This window comes from Malurus melanocephalus, unplaced genomic scaffold, assembly GCF_030028575.1.
Source record: "Malurus melanocephalus ecotype Western Australia unplaced genomic scaffold, MMel_1.1 scaffold_20, whole genome shotgun sequence".
Lineage (NCBI taxonomy): Eukaryota > Metazoa > Chordata > Aves > Passeriformes > Maluridae > Malurus > Malurus melanocephalus.
Genome location: NW_026623252.1, coordinates 896460 through 915556, shown reverse-complemented (window position 1 = coordinate 915556; position 19097 = coordinate 896460). Strand labels below are relative to the sequence as shown.

Here is a 19097-nt window from a genome sequence, read left to right as displayed (position 1 = left end):
AAACATCACACAGCCTGACCTCAGTGTGTGTGATGGGAGGTTCTTCACATGTCCAGAGAAGGGCAGTGCTGCTGGGGAAGGGTCTGAAGCATGAACCTGATGAGGAGCAGCTGTAGAAGGTGGTGGGGCTCAGCCTGGAGGAAAGGAGGCTGAAGGCGGCACCTTCTCAATCTCTGCAACTCCCTGACAGGAGGATAYAGCCAGGTGGGGCTCAGGCTCTACTCCCAGGGAACAAGAGACAGGACCAGAGGAAATGGCCTCATGTTACACCAGGGCAGGTTCAGATTGGATATTGGGGAAAATTCCTKCACTGAAAGGATGGTCAGACTTTGGAAGCAGCTGCCCAGGGCAGTGGTGCAGTCCCATCCCTGGAAGTGTTCAGAAGGTGTGTGTGGTACATGGTGACATGGCTTAGTGGTGGAACCTGCACTGTTAGCTTAGTGGTTGGACTTGATCTTAGAGGTCTTTTTCTGATATCCAACCTAAACCTGCCCTGACTCAGCTCCCTGCCCTTTGCTCGAGTCCTGTTACTGGGCATGAGAGTGAGGAGATCAGTGTCTGCCCCTCTGCTTGCCCTTGGGAGAATGTTGAAGACCACACTGAGGTCTCCCYTCAGTCTTCCCAGGCTGGACAAAGTGACCTGAGCCATTCGTCATAAGGTTTCCCCTCCTGACCCTTCCTCATCCTTGTGGCCCTTCTTGGATGCTCTCTCTCAGCTTGATGTCTTTTTTTGTACTATGGTGCCCAAAACTTCACTCAGGACTCAAGATGAGGTTGCAGCAGTACAAAGCAGAGTCAGACAATCCCGTTCTTTGACCAGCTGGCAATGCTGTTTAATTTTTTTTAATTTTTATTTTTATTTTATTTTATTTTATTTTTTTAATGTTATGTTATTTTATTTTAGTTATTTTATTTTATGTTATTTTATTTTATTTTGTGTTATTTTATTCTGTGTTATTTGTGTCTCCTCTTTCCCCAGCACTTGCTGTCAGGTACAGTGTGTACTGTCAGCTCAGCAGGATGGAAGGGCTGATCCCTGAGATTCCTCCTGCCACTTATTTTCCATCTCTTGAGAAAATGTCCAGCTGTAGCTCTTGCCACTGGCTGCATCCCTGCCTTGTCAGATGGTTAAGGGAGAGGTTCCTGCAGGCTCTTGTTTCACCAAGCTGCACAGTGAACACGGTCCGGTTGCCTGTCCTTCCTCATTTCAGTTAAAGAAATGATTCCAGATGATGCAATGTGTCTCAATCCCTCCATGTCATGTTTTTCCCAGGAAAATGCTTTGACTCAAAGAAATGAAGAAAACTCAGTACTTCTACCAACAAACCAATGAATCCATGAAATTTACTGTGTGTAGGAGTGGGGCAGAAGGTGGGGCTCTGCACATAACAGACTCTAGTGTTTGCTGTAATCCCTGAGAAAACAGCAGACAACTCCACATCTCGTTCTAGGTGCTGTCTCACACCTCCTCCTGTGTGCAGTTGGTCTGCTGCCAGTGCTGCAGTGGCACCTGACAGTGCCATGCTTCTCTGTCTGCCTTGGAAGTCTGTCCCTCTGTGCTTTTGTCTCTCTGTTCTCTGAGCWTCTTTCAATCCTTATTTTGTTTCCCTCTCTTCCCTGTTTTTGTCTGCTCTCTCACCTTTTCCCAGCACGCCATCAAACCACTGCTTTGGCTTTGAGGGGAAATGCAGCATAAAATGCTGCTCAAGGCAGTCATGGTTGGAACTAGRTGATCTTTAAGGGCCCTTCCAAGCCAAAGCATTCTGTGATTCTGTGGTAGAGTGTAGTGTCTCCACTGAATCCATCTACTGGAAATGTAAAAACAAGTATAGTTGAGCAGAGCTGCTTCCCCTAAGTTGCTGAAAGAGCATATRTGGAGGCATAGGTAAAATGCCATAAAAGAAATGCCAGAAACAGTATGAGAAGAGTTACAGGAACCAGTGGAGATGGAAAACTTCCRTAGGGAATGCCAATTTAATTGTCTACTAGCTATTATGCAGTTAAAAGGCAATGAAATTAGGGTATACTAATGTATTCTTGCTTTTTGCATAAATTAGTAGCACCAGATAAAATCTAATAGTGCAACTGTTTCAGATCTAGATCTTTCACTGTGTAATACTGTAGAGATACTGAACTACTGATTGTTAAAACATCTCAAAAGACAGTKTAGTCAAAGGTAATCTTATTAGCARGAAAGGAAAGGRTATTTTGGGGAAAACCTCTTTCAAATGCAGGCCTGCAAGGGATTGTCAAAAAGCATAGGAATGTTTGAGTATTCTGCCTCCCTTAGTAAGCCCTAAGGAGAGAATATACCCATTGATAAACTTGAATTACTCCTGGTCTCAGAATAAATCTCATTCCAGAGATTTGTTGTTGTTCAAGCTTTYACAGAAATGGTGTTCTTGTCCTTCTCACTGCTTTTTACTGAAACTGCAACATCCACACAAATAACTCTGGTGCACGTATCTCTGTTGCTAAAATAGAAGTTTTTATCTTGTGTGAAAGGACTCTTGCCAGCTGTCCAAATTGTGCTGCAGACTGGCTGGAGTCTACTTTGGTGGTCCACTTTGGTCAGAKAAGGCAGGTAGTTTAGGACTGTGTCTAGTCAGGTTTTGAATACCTCTATAAATGGAGACCTGGAGGCTCCATAACCCCCTGACAGTTAAAAAATCATAAAAATTATCCCCAAAACAGAGTGTTTCAGTGTGTGCTCTTTGTGTCTTGTCACTGTGCCCTATTGGAAATACTCTGTCTCCCTTGTCTTCCTTTCCATCAGGTATTGTGCACATTGATAGAATTTCCTTTGAGACCTCTTTTCCAGCCTCTCCTCAAGTAAAAGATGCTCCAGTCCCTTAATCATCTCAGTGACCCTTACCTGGGTTAACTCCCTGACTGTGTGTCGTCCTTGTCCTGGGGAGCCCAGGAGTGGACCCATCACTCCACATGTGGCCTCACCACTGCTGAATACTGAGAAAGAATCACCATCTTTGACCTGCTGGCAGCACTSCTGAAGCATCCCAGGGCACCACTGGCTRCTGTTGCTGCAAGGGCACAGGGCTGGCTCATGTTAAACGTGGTTGCCCCAGGGCCTTTTCTGGAAAGATGCTCTCCAGCTGGTGGAGGAGTGCTTCATGCCCAGAGTGTATGTGCTGCTTCCCAGAAATGGTGTGAGTGCTGGTTGGAGGAGGGAGGACAAGTGGCTCTCTGAGCTCAAAGGAAAGAATCAGCAGCAGAACAGAAGCACTACAGATCCTGTCAGACCAGCAGGAGCAGGGAAGCAGGTATAGTGGGTGTAATGCTAAGGAGGGTCACATGGTGCTTATCGGCAAAACTTGTGCTGGGGCTGGGTGCTGCACCTTTGGAAAGGCTCATCTCTTTGGGAAATGAGGGCTGCCTGTGCTCCCAGGGGAGTGAGCCTTCCTCTGAGAGTCTGGTCTTGAGGTCTTTGCGTAGCCCTATATCTGAATATACATCCTTACATATATATGTATGTATTYTTGTATCTTCCCCTATGTGTCATTTGCAGCAGAGGAAGCTGCCTTAACTGAATGGCAATGCTTAATGCCATGGTATAAGCTCACCAACTTTTTATTTCAGGAATATCTTGAGCCACTTCAGCTAGTGTTGTTTCCTCTGGGTTAGGGAGGGTCCAGGCTTCCCTAGAGCTACCTGAAACAGCATTTGGCCTCAGCTCCACTGTCTGCACTTCTTGAGGTTGTGACTCTTGGGCTTATGCATGTTTGGTGGAAGAAAAAGCATGGCTGGCCCTCCTCTCTGAGGGGGCTGGGCCCATGAAGTTGCCCTCAGAAGCCCYCTGTGGGGTTTCTCTGCTCACAGTGTTAAAACAGGACATTGGCATGGTCRAGTTTCTTGGCTGAGTGTGAAGAATCTGAGAATGCTGCAGACCTACAGCTCCTGGGGCCAGCTTGACTGCAAGAAGGCTTTGCCATTTGTGCAATCATAGAATCTTTAAGGTTAGAAAATCTCTCTAAGATTGAGTCCCTCCATTTCCCCAGCACTGCCAGGTATCCCYCTAAGCCATGTCCTCAAGTGCCACCACACACTTTTAGAATGCTTCCAGGGATGGTGCACTGGTGCTGTGGCCTTTGCTGCTCTTCTCTTGGGACTGGGTGACCTTTTGTAAGGCTAGAAGCTACAGCAGAACTTGTTGAGAGCTGCTGGGCATAAAATTAAATTCACTGTGATCACAGGTATTTAAATTGTTTATGGGGCTGCGCAGAGAGCAAATATGTGTCAGAGAAAGCAAAGATCAACTTTTTTGCCATGCCATTCCTTAACAAATAAGAATATTTGCACTGTGTAATTTAGGATACTTTTGGAGAACTCTTTTCTTGGAAGAAATGTACACACACTTGTTCCATGTACATGCAAAGAGGCTCAAGGCCTTAACATGTCTTCTTTTGTAAACAGACTCATTCTCCCAAAGGAGATAGGGATACCTGGTCTTGTAAAGTCCCTGACATGCCACGGATTTCCCAGGGCACCTGTTTGTGGGTRAGCCTTTCTGCATTTGTTTTGTGGGCTTTGAAGTTTTCCATGTTAGGGACTACTGAGACCTGTCCTTTTTTCTTCCCCCGCCAATGGCAGGGGTTTGGAATGAGTTGGTTTTTAAGGTCCCTTCTAACCCAAACCATTCTATAGTTTCTTTGTGCCTGAAAATGGCAATACCAAGCTCCTGGCTTAGACAAGGCATTCTGCAGTCCTTGTGGCATGCTTGGCTCRGGAATCAGGGTTCCCTGCGGCATTTCAGCCTTGGTTATAAAAATAACTTCAGCTGCACAAGTGGCTTTAGGAAGAGTGACACACTGGGCCACCCTGAGCATCCTCTGTGTGCCTGTCTGTGACTGAGACTTCAAAGGGCAGCCTGTGTGCTGGGAGAGCTGCTGAGAGCATGCAGGTGGGAAGGGTGAGGGCTTGCAATGCACAGGCCTTSGGCAGAGGAGGAGAAGGAGGTGCTTTTACCTTGTGGCAGGGACCGAGTGTGCCAGCAGCACTGAAAACATCACATGGAAACACAGACTGTGTCTCTGGAGCTGCCTCTCACGGCCTGCTGTGCAAATTGTGACTGCCTGGTCACCTCCTGAGGGGTCGTTCTCCCATCTCAAATGGAACATGGCTTGTGCACYGAGTCTGAGCTCTGCTGCCCTGGGAGGCTCGTGCCCTTGCTGGGGCTGCCTGGAGCCTGGGGGTGTTTACCAGGCCTGACGGAGCCATGACCTTGCTGTGAGGACACGAGCTGCRCTGGGGTGCTGGGGGAAGCCAGCCTTGGAAGTAGGCTTTGCTTTAAATAACCAGGGGGTCGGAGGGGGCTGAGAACGCAGATCCCACTTCTTGTAGGATGCCTTCCACATTGGGGCAGGAGGAGGGCTTGCATGCTGGTGTAATGATTAAGTGTGAACAAAAATAATGTAGCTTGTTTTAGATGATGAAAAGCAAATGCTGTATCCATGGTGAAACCTGCCCTGGCCTGGCAGGAGCTGGCACCTTTTCCTYCAACACTGGTTCCCGAGCCTGCTCAGGGTGTGTCAGAGCTTGGGCTGGGCAAAACCCAAACATGTGTATTCTGTRCCCACATGCAGGCACCAGGCTGTCTCTGGGGGTGTCTCTAACAGCAAGAGGACAGAGAGCTTGGATACAACTCCCTGCCTCAGTCATTGCCACCTCCAAGCTGTGATCACACCGGTGACCCTTCCCYATCAATGCTTTTGGGGGCAGTGCGGCTGGAGGTCACGGCTCTGGAGCTGTGGTGGGATSAGGGCAGGGAGCTGCCGGGCTGGCTCCAGTGGAGCATCATTTCTGCCAGAGGACATGGTGGCTGGCTTTCTGCCTGGCCCATGTTGTCCTCCAGTTCTCCACCTGGAGGAATAAGAACACCTTCAGGGGTTGTGCACTGACAGCTGCCAGGTCACACTGCTGTTGTGTGTGCCCAGGAGACCATCCTTACCATTTCCCAGGCACTTTCCTTGGACAAGAGTAGTGCACAATTTACAAATGTCACTATGTAATTTGAGAAAACAATCCCAAACCACACCCAGTATTCTGCTTTTGGATGTAGTCTGACTTCTTTCATGAACTCATCTCACAGCTGTAGGCATATGTTCATTCTTGCTATTATACAACYGAGGCTAAAATTAACACATCTGCTGTTATTTAACTTCACTTTGCTAAAATACAAATGTTGAGCAGCAACAACTTTACRCTGTTATGTATCATCAGGGTTCTGGGAATAACAGTTCATGTTAMATGTTGTTTCTTAATGCCTCGTAGYGAAAGTGGAGCTTTGCAGGGGGGAGGAGATGCCTGTGCTGAAGGACCCTCCTCTGTCCATGTGACATTGCACAGGTTTATTGAGTATTTCTGCTCATGGCCAAATCCTCCAAGTAACGTAGTTTCCTGGAACTGTCAAACCCTCTTGGTTRCAGAGCCAAACTTAAATAGTAGGATTTTGGTGCAGGGAAGCCTGTAGTGTTACAGCTTTTACTCAGTCCAGCTTCTTTTGGAATGCCTGGAAATGTTAAAATGGGGAGGGATTTCTAAGCTAGGATTTACAGATATATTTAGTCTAAGGASTTCWTTATGGAAAGCATTCATRTATRTATATATATATATATATAKATATRTATGTATGGATATATRTGTATGTATATAGAAAGATACATTCAATTTTTATTTTGAGTCTGAGTCCTTTGCCAGAAAAACCCTCAACATTTCTGAAATTAAGGAAGCCATCCTCAAACAAAATCAGCTTCTCTGCCATGAAAGCAGGATCCTGAGGATTGCCAGGAGTAATAACAAACGCTTGATGTAGGTGGCAAAAAGCTATTGTGTTTTTTTTTAATCTGTTCATATCTGAGATGTCTTGTACTGCACAGATCAGAGGGAAGGAAGAAGAAACACATTCTCGCTAAAATGAATAATTGTCAAGTTTACTGTATGGAAATTACCCTCAGCTAATRTAATGGGGCTTGCTCTCCTTTCCTCCACACACAGGGTTTCAAAGGCAAGTGTTGTTAAATTAACTGTGGAATGGGCTGGAGAGGGGATTCAAACCCTTCTATTTTCACAGGAAAATAATTAAAGTGGAGCTGCCRTTTGGCTTTGATCTCAGAAGTGCTTGCAAGCTAAATAAAAATAAAAGACTATGTTGGGGACAGTCTGTGGTGTTAATTAACCAGCTGAATTCGGCCTCCACTGTTCTCCAGTGGGTTTCCAGGGGTTTTGGCACTCAGCATCACAACTGGAAGCTGCCAAACTTTGCACATTCCAGCAGCAGAACAGCCTTCTGAGGGGCGGGCTRGGGTATGGAAAATGGAGTGTCCAGGGACCCAGATGATGGAAAAGGTCAGGAATTGGCTGTTGGTAGAGGAGGGATGTGGCTCCTTTCCCCCAGGCACCTTCTGGTGATCTGTGGCCACCTTCCCCGGCCAGCAACGAGGTTGGGCTCCTGCCAAGAAAACATTGTGTTTCCTCAAATATTCTGCTACTGTTTGGGGGAAAGAAACACCAACCCAGACCTGAACTGCTGTTATTACTAGAATTGGCCAGCTGGCTGGATTGGGCTTTTTTGTTTTCATTAATAAATGCTGCCAGGTGCTGTTTTTCCTGTGAAGTCATGACTGTGTTTCCAGATGAGGGGCGGATCTTCCCAGCACTGCCATGACTGAGATCTGGGCAGGCTGGAGCAGCCATGGTGTCCTGTGCTGGCAGCCTTCTGGAGATCATTGGGGTGTGATAATTAAACCCCATAATAGTAATACTTGTGTGATAATTGACTGTGATTCATCCTTTTATCCCCTGAGATCACAAATATGGGGGGATCAGGGATGAGTGTAACTCAGAGTTGGTTWTTGGAACATGCAATTTGTTGTTTTCAGCATCTGCTTTGATGCCACAACAAACATGGTTTTATTAAGTACTTTCTGGGAGTTAATTTTTCTGGGAAACAAGGCTGTGGAAGCTGCAGCTTMATTCTCCCTGTCCTTAAAAACTCTAAACATGGTGGTGATTGTTGGTTTTATGGAAAGGTCCTCTCMGCCCCAGCAGGTTTGTTTTGTTCTTAAGAAATTACTAAAGCAAGATCCTGATTTTGTTTAAATCATCCTAAAAGATCTGTAGCTTCAGAGAAGTTATCATTAGTGCCGTTTTTTGTAATTGCATTGAATTTTTTTTTCTGTTTCTTTTGGGGGGAAAAGGGGTACTTTTTCATCCCCAGACTTAAGAATAAGTTAAAGTGAAAGGAGTGATCTTTAAGGAGCTTGTTACTCTATTGGAATTCTGGTGTTTCCAGCACATTTCAGAAGGAAAGTTGATTAAAGTAAATTTTATTTTAAACACCTGAAATAAGATATAATTTTATAGCACCTGCAACAGATCTACAGTAAATATATTTGTGATATTATTTTACTTAATATTGSATATCAGTGCTCAATAGCTGCTTTCCAAATACTGAGTTTGGTAAATAGTAGGTTCTAGTGTTTTTTATAAGCTGCTGGTGATCAGCTGCTCCTTAGGGYTGCCYTGGATATATTTCAGAAATTCRCCCCATGAGGGTGGTGRGGCCCTGGCACAGKTKKCCMRGAGMAGCTGTGGCTGCCCCATCCCTGGATGTGTCCAAGGCCAGGTGTGACGGGGCTTGGAGCAACCTGGTCTGGTGGAAGGTGTCCCTGCCCATGGCAGGGGKCWTGAAATGTGATGAGCTTTGAGGTCCTTCCCAGTCCAAACCATTCTATAATCCTATGCTGGTGATCTGATCTACTTCAGTGTTTCTTGTTTTTTAACTGACAGCGAGGCAGGTTTGATTTGTTTGGCTAAAAGCTGGGGTGCAGAGGGGGGCTGGATCTGCTGCAGCCTGCCCGTCCTGACAGCAAGTTTGAAAGCATCAAGTGTTGAACAGAAGCTGTTGTGCAGGAGCCAGACTCCATCTYATGTCTCTTCTCTTCTAGGTTTGGAAGAAAAAACAGTTCTTTCCAAAAAAGAGAAGATGAAGCTGAGGAAGGAAAGATGGCTGCAGAGTGAGTATTCCTGCGACACAGGGCATCATAGGTCTGGTAATCTCTGTGCAGKGGGTTTGGGTGACAATGCTGGGAGAGGCTAAATGTTTCTCAGAAACCTTCTCCCCTCCCCAACACTGGGGTAAATGTCCCAGGTATTGTTTCTCAGTACCAAGCAGCTCAGTCATTGCCCCAGTTCTACTTTCACTTTTTACCATGTGTAATATATGTGACTACATAAACTCTTTCTTTATTCAGAAGGACACTGTGCCCATGTAAGTTTASCATATTTTTCCATCTTTCAAAGCTCTGGTACAGATGTGAGTAGCTGTCTAGTGGAGCTYCTTGCTCAGGAACTGTGGGGATGATAGGACAGCCTGGGGCTGAGCTCCATGCTGCCAGCAGCTAATCCCAAACCTTTGTGGTGAGAGCCTGCAGTGGGCCCTCCTGCCCCTCAGTAAGGCAGAGCTCTGGATACTGCTGGTTGTGTTACTGCTCTTTCCCACATGCTACAGTTCAGTGAAYCCTCTTACCAGACAGTCTGGCCTTTCTTGAGGCTGTGAAATATGAGCTARACAAAACCAGCCCATGGCAGAAATGCTTCTGTTTCCTGTGGGAAGTGTCTGTATTTTTGTTTTGAGTGTCTTAGCAGAGTAGGGGATTGTGCTGTCCTACCCAGTGTAGCAGAGGGATTCTCTGTGTCACCTGAAGCTGTTCTGRGGACAGGCTTTTTCCCTAACACCTTCTTGCCCAACAGAGTTGGAGRCAGACTGTGTTTGGGGCAAAGGCATGTGGCTTTCTGCTGTACCATGTGCTCTCTGTGCCTGATCTCTGAGCACGAGTCCATTAATCTGTGATTCCTCCAGTTGCACTGATGGTGTGTCTGGATCTTCTTAGATAAAAAGCAGAGAATTTAACACGCATGAGTGTGAAGGAAACCTCCTCCCAAACAATCAGCCAACAGCTTCCCAGTGCTTTTCACATCTTGCGTGGATGGGTCAGCTGCTTTGGAAGAGCCCCGGAGCAGGATCCCTAAATTCACTCTCTTAATCCAGCCCTCCTGATGCCTTTGTAGCATCAGTCTTTTCCAAGATCATGTGTGCTGTTTTGGCCCTGCTGTGGCCTCTTTCCCTTTCTCTTGGCTCTGAAATTACTAAGCTGAGGGAATACGAGTGAAATGCAGAGRCTTTGCTTTGAGGAGAGCACCAAGACAATAACTCCAGGCCAAATTATCTGTCTTAGGAGATATTAGGTGATTAGGTGTTAGAAGTGCTTTACAGGCACAGAAGTACCGAAAAACTCTTTCAGTTCTTTGTGAAGAAAGAACTCTTCGTCCCCCAAAAGAGAACCCAACTTGGACTGCTGAAGTTATCACTACATCTCTGTTTTCCTGAATCTGAGTTTGTTGTTTSTTCTTGTCCCAGGGCTGTTTTTGTGACACTGGATGCCAAGACCCTAGGAACCAAAGTTCAGACCAGTAGTGTAAATGCAAAWCTTGGAGCTTTCTTCCATTCCAATAAGTAATCTTAGGAGAGACTAGAGAGAGGAAAAAACTTATGTAATGCTTGAGACATTAGAAGTATGCACGTTTAAAAATACATATATTGCATGGCTCCTCAGACGAACAAGACTTCATAGGAAAAGAATTTGGGATGTTTGCGCAGAATCAGGTGTCTGAAAATTTTGAGCACATACTGTTTATGAAAGCACTGAAGTAGTCGGCTTCATAAAGCCAGGCCAAAAAAAGAAGTGATGCAGAACAGAAAGCTGTGTTCTTGGCAGGGATTGCTGTGAGGAGAAGTGTTTCCAATCCTGATTTATCACAAACATCCATGTACAGCAAAACTGTAGTTCATGGAAAACGGTTGCTCTTCAACTCAGCTGAGTTGGAGAACGAGCAAGGCAAAGGTATTAAAGGAGCCATGCACTGATTATGAGCTCTGCATCCTTGAYTGTGGGAGCAGGATTGGCCCCAGGACTGTGGTCTGTTAGTGGCTGCCACTGTGCTCCCTCTGAAAGGACTTGTGCTTCTGTGGCCACGCTGCCTTGGGAGCTGTTGGTCTCCCTGTGTCACCAGCTCAGCCCCACRGCTTCTGGCACACTGTCATGTCCACACAAGGAGTTTGTAGCTCAGCACTGAGGTGCATCCTTGCAGTTGGAGGACCAGCTGGAGGCTTGTAGCAGTGCTGGGTTTTCATGGGCTGTCCTAAAGGATGCATTCAGCCAGTGCTCACCCTGGAAGCTGCTGGCTCTGAGAAGCGCAGCTGTGGGACTTTCTGCTACACCAGGAAGCCTCAAGAACTGAGGCAGCAGCCTGTGGCTTTCAGTGCCCACTTTCTAAGGTAAAGGAGGAGACAGATATAACATTTGTGGAGCTTTCTATGCCCACACCCTTGTCAGAGCTGCTGCAGGGAGACTGGGAGACATGGTACTGAGGAAAAGTCACTCCATCTTCCCCTCGGTGCAGTGCTTTTCCAAGGGTCCAGTTTATCCATTGCCTGACTGCCTGCACTCCACAGTGAGTCATGAAGGTGGAACCTCRACTTGCTGCGAACTAAGTAAACAACTGAAATTAAGTCCATCTTTTCTGCCTGTGCTAGGAGACCATTGTTTGGTCCCAACAGCAATGCAGAGAGGGGGCTGTGCCTGTTGAAGGCCGGATGTGGAGCTGGCTGTATTTGGGTTGTCCCTTCCCCTCCTGTTTCCCAATTCCGTGCAAGGTCAGTGTGGTTTTTGCCACGCCAGACTCCTGTGCTGTGTTGCTGTGAGCAATGAACAGTGTAAGGGATGGGAACAGACAAAAACAGTCTGGGAATTTCACTTTCCATTGTAGTGTCAGAAGGGATCTATATAGTTACAAGCAAACCCATCAAGGGAGGGAACGACTCAGCTGCGTTTTGTTCATTTTTTCCCTGGTTTAAATCACTTCTGGCCTGTTGWAAACTGTAAAGCAATCTATGAATTTCTTAGTTCAAGGTTATCTYCTGCAGGTGTTCCCCCTTCATCCAGTAATGCTTTGTTTCTGACTCAGAAATAGAAAGTGTGAAGATGGCCAAGCAGAAGCAAAAAGCTGAAGCAAAGCGGAAAGCAACACCTGTGGTGGGAGACATGCAGCCCTTGATGGAAGCCCTGCCTGAGCTCTCAGACCTGACCACAGGTGGCAGGGGCAGGAAGCCTCTCAAAAGGTATGTGCTCTTCAGGGATGGGCTGTGTATTTCCCTTCTTCCTGCAGGCTGAAGTGTCCTTCAGCTCAACTTGTAGCTACAGGCAACGGTGAGGAGAGCAGCGTCTCATTCACAACTTTATTTCAACCCTTTCCATGCTTCACTTGACACAAGAAAAAAAGGTGAAATGTGTCTTCTGAGCCCACAGCCAAGAGGGGAATCATATTGCTCAGATGAGGCTTGGCATGAGACAGGCTGGGAGCATCCAGATGTCCTGGGAGTTGCAGGAGTGGCATGCAAGTGTCCACACTGTGATGTTGCTGAGCTCACCTGATAACCTGGGCTTGTGGTGTTGCAGGCTGACATTCTGTGCTTCCAGACCTTCATCCAGGCTTTCTCCTGAGGCAGGTCAAGCCCTTTGTGCTTTGGCCAGATTSTTTGTTGTCTTGCAGTGTGACTTAGGCCAAAAGCGTGGCTAAGTTGGCTGTTGCCTCTGTGCTGTCAGCTCCCTCTCTCCCTATTCCAGACCTTCCCCAAAAGTCTCTCCTTTTGGAAGCCTGAGTTGGCACAGTGGAGGTGGGAGTTTGACATGGGCTGATGTCACCCACATTGCCTGTGTCCTGCCAACCCAAAATCAGCCCCCTTGGTACTGGTACAGAGGAGCTACAGAGCTCTTCTTCCCCTTGCTGGCTTCTGGCTTTCTGGATGTCTGTGTAGAAGTGTTTGAAATAATCGGAGGAAGCTTTTATAGGATTTGAATCATCACAGAAAGGAAGGGTAATACTCTGGTGATTTGTCAGCATTATTAATAAAAGATTAGATTCTCCAGGAATTTGATCTCCTGCAGGGTAAAAGCGCATTACAGGGAGGTTTTTATTCTGTTTTATAATGAATGAAGGCCATGAAGTGTAATGAAACTGGGCTCCTAACAAGGTCCAGGTGAGCAGGCAGCCTGCTGGTGTTTTGGGGGGAAACCCAGCCAGGGATGTACTGTACTATTTGTCACCCTCTGCAGAGCTGCTCACCTCTGAAGGAACTGCTGTGGCAACTTGTTGGCACACAAAGGCTTGGCAAGCCTTGCTTTGGTGATCATGGGTTGCCATCCATCTGGAGAAGGGGTTTTCCTGAGCTTCTGTGAGCACTCTAGGCAAACTAGGACCAGAAGTTGTTCCTGTGCTGAGGTGTTAAAAATGAGGAGAGGGAGAGGAGAGGAAAATGAGTAGGAGCTGATTGAACAGAGAGGGGTRATGGAGATGAGTGATGTGAAGGAAWGTAAGRCAARGGGAGTAGGAAGAAAAGWAGAATGGAGGAAAAAAARGCAAAATAACAGGATRGAAGGTAGYGTGCCAGAGTGGRAARTAGGAAGAGGAGGTCACTGTCCRAGACCAGATTCTGCTGTCTTGAAGAGAAGGTGAGAAACTGTTTTGTTTCTAACCTTTGGGGCAGATCAGGTGGGGGTGGCCATAGCCCCTAGCACCCACCGGTATGGGAATATTTTTCCTTGATCCTTGTCCCAACAGAGCAGTGGGATGCAGGCCCTCTTTCTCCCCCTTGGCCTGTGTGCTGGGGCTCAGCTTCAGAGCAAATTGGGGAGAAGCTACCCCACAGAGGCAGCCCCTTTTCCAACCTGTTTCCCCTGTTGCCTTCCAACAATTATCTATGTAATCCTGAAGAGTGGGAATGTCTTCTCCTTTCMTTAATGTCCAGTTCTAGCAGCAACTCCCCTTGTGCACCCCAAGTCCCAAAAGCAATCTTTCTATGTGTCCCTTGCTGGGGTTCAGCWCTGGCTTTGTGGTAAATCTCTGCTGCTGCTTGGCATCGGGCACCACGTGGGATGGGATTACACCTCTGCTCTCCTTGGACTTTGCCCAGGAATAAGGAATGTGTTGAGAGCAGGCAGATCTATACCTGCTGCCGTGCCTCTGCTGCACATGGAGCACAATCCTGCATTACAGCACATTGTATCCCAGTGGTCCCAGTGCAGAATCCAGAGCAGGGCTGGCAGCTCCCTYCTCCTGCTGAGTATCCATGGCTCTCCCTGTAATGGGTGGCTGCAGGGGCCAGAGCTCCGCGCTGTCAGCAGGGAACATGAGCTGTGCAGAGGTGACACGTGTGGTGGCAGGGCAGGGGAGGGTCGATGGAATCTTTTCTCTAAGCAACAGGATCAGTTTGACCTGGAGGTCAGTGRTAAGCAGAAAGCGATCTGGGCATGGACAGCTAATGACCAGCCCTGGCACTGGTGATCCAGTTTTCCTGTAATGCCTCCTGCCCTGTCAGCCTCAGGTGGAAAGAGTTTGCATTTCCATGCAATGCCTGGTTATGGAAATAATTGCCTTTCAGTACAGGATTTCTATGCAGGACAACCTGTCCTTTCTGGGAAGGCAGATGCAGAATCCCTGGATTCTTTCCATCTACACAGCCATTGCTAAATTAATGCTCTTCTCTAATACCCTCTTGTTTTGTTTCTTCTCTCCACAGCCACTTAAAAGCAAAGGCAGAACCAGCAGACTTCTGTCTGATGAAACAAGCTCAGAAACGTCAGCTCCTGTAAGTACCCAGCTGTCAGTGTCCAGTCCCTGCTCAGCCTTGCAGAATGGTTGAGCCTGGAAGGGACCCCTGGGGGTCACTTGATCCAACTCTTGTGCTTGAGCAAGGTTGCCTAGAATTGGTTGCTTAAGACCAATGTCCCCTTGGCTTTTGAATATCAACWAGGATGGAGAGCTTAAATGTTTCCAAATAACTGCTGGGCTTAGTCTGGCAATCCTCTATATAATCTGTTGGATAGTTTATACTGCCATCAAGAACTTCATTTTCCCTCAGCACAGCTCTCCTGGGGCTAGGATCTGTGATCTGGCAGTGTTTGCTTTCTTGTTTCCAGGATTTCTGTCAGTTTTGAGCCATGCAGCTTCAAACTGAACAGGCTGAACAGTCAGGATACRGATCCAGCACTGCTCTCCATGAATGCCCTTCTCTGTCAGAAACAGCCCAGTGTTGGTGCTGGGATGCCTTTCTTGCTCAGTTCTGCCTTTCTTTACATTTTGGTGGTCTAGGAAGTCTGTGCTTCTTGGGAGGGAAAAAGTTTGGAGGAAGGTCTTGAGGCTTCTTTCCCAGGGTGTTAGTTCAGAATGAAAGGTTCCCTAAGGCTCACCTTATTGCCCCAACCCAAGCTTCAGGTTTGGCTCCTCTCTCTGTTCCTCTGGCAGGAGCATTGAAGGGAAGGGCCATACTTGGGAGGGAAGAGGCTGAGTGCTATCAAGTGTGTGTCTGGCGAGGCTGTGGCAAGCCTGGCAGTCTGAGGCAGTTGGGGATGCTGCAGTGGATGTGGCTATGTGAAAACTCACAGGTTTTCTTTTRCGCTCTTGTTCTGTTCTTTGTCCTTCCCTGCTTCCTTGCTTTTTAAGACAAGWCTTTTTCCCCAGGAAGCAGCTGTGGCCAGGCATGCAGAGGTAATTCTGTCATGCTCTTCCCATGGTGTTCAGCTAGTGTTGCATGTAGGATTACCAAGGCCCAATGTTCAGCAATAARGAGTCAGTAGATGAGCTGTCTAAAGAGAATCTGATTTTGTGCTGGTGCAATATGAAGTCATTTTCATTCCTGGTGGTTTACCAGACCTACAGTCTCTTATTTCTGGTTTACTAGGAAAAAGCTCTAAAAAAACCATTCCCAAGTGATGCTGGACACTAACGTGATTGTTAGTGTCTGTGTGGCATGAGATCAAGTCTCTGGCTCCCATGAAGCTGGCAGCAACTTGAGCTTTGCCCTTGGCTAAATTAGGTTTATTCTTGTACTGTCTCTCTCTGCGATTTACACCCAGGATCACTGTGTCTCTACAGAAATCTGCCGCTTTGTGGGTTTTGTCTTTACCTGCTCAATTCCCCTTCACATGAGGCACTTAGAGARCTGATGTGTTGTTGTTCTTTCCTCAGAGAGGAGGAAGTGGCTCGGTTCCATGAGGTTATCACCGATCCCCAGTACAGAGCCAACCCCCTCCTGGCCATCAGCAAGCACCTCTCCAAGAAGCTGAGGCAGGAGGAAGAAGGGGAACCCCTTTAGAGCTTYGGCTGGTCCCAGACGTGCACAGGCTGCGAAGGAGCACATCCCTGGCACCACCTCTCAGCCACTTTGGTCCTTGGCAGCTCAGCAGATGATTAAATCCAACAGCCCTGGTTTCTGTCTGCAGGAATAATGCAGCTCTCTCTCCTGACAGGGGCAGCTGCTCCTTTACAGGCAGTCTGCACGGAGCAGGGTGTTCTGTGAGATCCTTGTGCAGGCATTAATCTCCCTGCAAAGTGTCTTGATACATTTGCTCTTCTAGTGAGCAGGCACAATTTCTGAAATTGGGCCAACGGCCGTGTGTCTGTTTTCTGTCGTTTCCCTCCGCTTCCTGACAACTCTGAGAAGAGATTCCTACTTGCTCTGTTGGGATGGTTCAGGACCCCAAGCCCTGGAGGCTTTTAGAGTTCTGTCATGACCAATGCTGTGGTTCATAGACACTGTTTTCTGTGAGAAATTTATCTTTGGAATAAACATACTTTTGTACAGCACTCAATTTGTCTGGCTCTTGTTTTGGTAAATAGGAATTGACATATGAGTTTATTTTCTTCTCTGGAAAAATGACACAAAATAATTGTTCTTTCCATGTGTACACTGAATCAGGAGACTGCTATAAGTGATGAGAAATGACTGCAGAAGGCATCAAACTCATGGATTTGCCTTCCTCCTGCCCTGGAAGCTTCCTGTGGGCGATGCTCATTCCTTTTGGCCCTTATTCACTGTTTTACCTGCCCTATAGGAAGCATCCCAGAGCACATCTGGCCTGCAGGCTATGAACTTCAGCCAGTCATTTTCAGGATTGGGACCCTCTKGAACAGGCCTTTCCTTTACCAGTGKTCAGAAAACCCCAGTGAATTTTCATAGGGGACAACTGAAGGCAGGGCCATTCCCTATTGGAGATGATCCTGATTTGACACCCACAAACACCAGTGTTGTCTTTTGAACCATAAAAAAGTTTACTGATGCCTCCTACCCTTGGGAAAGTAGCAGTTGACTCTGACCCAAGTTGATGCTGAAGCCAGCTAACCAGCTGCMATGGGGGTGGCTGGCACCTTGATCATACCTCACCAGTAATGCTGCTGCTGTTCTGTCTCTAGGCTGGCACTGCTGAACAAAGGCTTTGTCTGGTGCCTCTCGGCTCTGCCACTGCAGACACTGTTGCTGACTCTGCCTGTTAGAGAAATGCCACCCCTCTTCCCCCAGGGCCTGGCAGGAGCTTCCTGCTGGCAGAGGCCACAGAGTGATGATGACTTTGTCCCATCCTCCATCCTCAGCCTGGCCAGCCCTGGCTGCAGCCATCMTTGTGCTGGAAGGGAGAGAAGGTGGGAGATGAAGAAGGTGAAAACATCCAAGAATTGAGATTGTTCAGCCTGGACAAGAGAAAGCTCTCCACCCCCACTGCCTATAGGGTCTCTAAAGAGAGCTGAAGAGGGGCTGTGGAGAGGGGCTGGAGGACCAGGACAAGGAGTAATGGTTCACACTGCCAGAGGGCTGAATTAGTTGGGATTTTGGGGAGAAATTCTTCCCTGTGAGGGTGYTGAGGCCCTGGCRCAAGTTGCCCAAAGCAGCTGTGGCTGTCCCACCCCTGGAAGTGTCCAAGGCCGTTTTGSATGGGCCTTGGAGCAACCTGGTCTGGTGGAAAGTGTTCCTGCCAATGGCAGGGGGGTGGAACTGGATGRGTTTTAAGGTTCATTCCAACCCAAACTGTTGTATAATTTTCTTGTTCTATGATTCTAAGTACAAAGGAGGATTCAAACCTGGAAACAGCGATGAGATAAGAAAAGGAACAATAACAGCAACAATATTAGTAACAAAGGGGGTGATTCACATGCAGAAATGCTGACCCAGACTCTGAGACAATGAATGACGGCAGAAAACGCTGCTCTGTTTTTTTTTTTGACTGCAAGCCAGAGAGTCCCTACCCCCCACCCTGGCAGTGGTGTGAGGTGGTATGGAATAATCCCCAGGTCCTGGCCAAACTCGGACATACYTCTGCAAAACCAGCTGCAAGCACTTTGCAGCCCCAAGAAGCATTACTGACATGAAGGGCTCTGGTGTGTAGCTCTTTCCAGGGTGGCACCAACGTAGGGTCCCTATCCCTCAGGCTGCCTGTGGATTTCCCAGCACCTTTAGATGGCTGCAGCCAGAGCTGGTCACTGGAAATTTGGACACCAACACTGTGGTTGCCCAGCACTTTTTCCTTGCTCAGCCTTCTTGCTGGGTCCCATTCTTTCCCTTCCAACCTCGGGGAGCCAACAGAGCTGAAGCCTCATCTGGGAAGTGAAGGGGTGACTGACCCAGTGGATGTGTTGAGCAGGGTGACCTCCTTTTTTACTGCCTGGTAGCTGTCCCCAGGTGAAGGTGTTGGGTCAATGACCCCCTTCAGTCCCTCCTGCACCCAGGCTGGTGGYCCTCGATGTGCATGCACAGCATCACTGCACAACACATTCACGCCTTCCCTTCACCTCGGATGGGCCGGCGCCATCGTCACTCGGCTTTGTGTGTAGCTCTGAGCTCGCTGTTTGCAATTGTTGGTCCCCCGGGAATGTAGCAGCAGTTAAACATGTGAGTGTTTAGAGCTCCAGTTCACAGCCTGCTGCTGCAGGCATCTCCTGCCCCCGCCATCCGAGCAGTTGAGCAAAGGACTTAAAATCTGCCAGGAAACAGGCGTCTGAGACACAGAGTCGCCTTCGCAGTTGGCATGTTTTCAGGATGATAAAAGCTTTCACGCCTTTTTTTTTCTTTTTTAGATAGCAGGGTGGGAAAAAAATAGCTTCCAAGCTGTAAGGAGTAGTTGTACCAGAGGGGAGGGCGGGGGCCCAACCCCGCAGCTCCAGACTTGGCAAGAAGTGAGTAAGCAGCAAATGCA

The 19097-nt window shown here is 47.7% G+C and overlaps 1 protein-coding gene across 1 annotated transcript in view; it reads left to right on the top strand.

Annotated features, from left to right (window-relative positions):
- The window catches only part of SLX9 (SLX9 ribosome biogenesis factor), a 40305-nt gene extending 23591 nt beyond the window's left edge, over nt 1-16714 (top strand). Inside the window, exons 3-6 of the mRNA XM_057389821.1 lie at nt 8964-9032; nt 12043-12196; nt 14654-14722; nt 16102-16714. Of these exons, the coding sequence (XP_057245804.1) occupies nt 8964-9032; nt 12043-12196; nt 14654-14722; nt 16102-16228 (419 nt within the window). The 3' untranslated portion in view covers nt 16229-16714. The remainder of the gene's footprint in view (nt 1-8963; nt 9033-12042; nt 12197-14653; nt 14723-16101) is intronic.
- Nucleotides 16715-19097: the final 2383 nt, after the last annotated feature.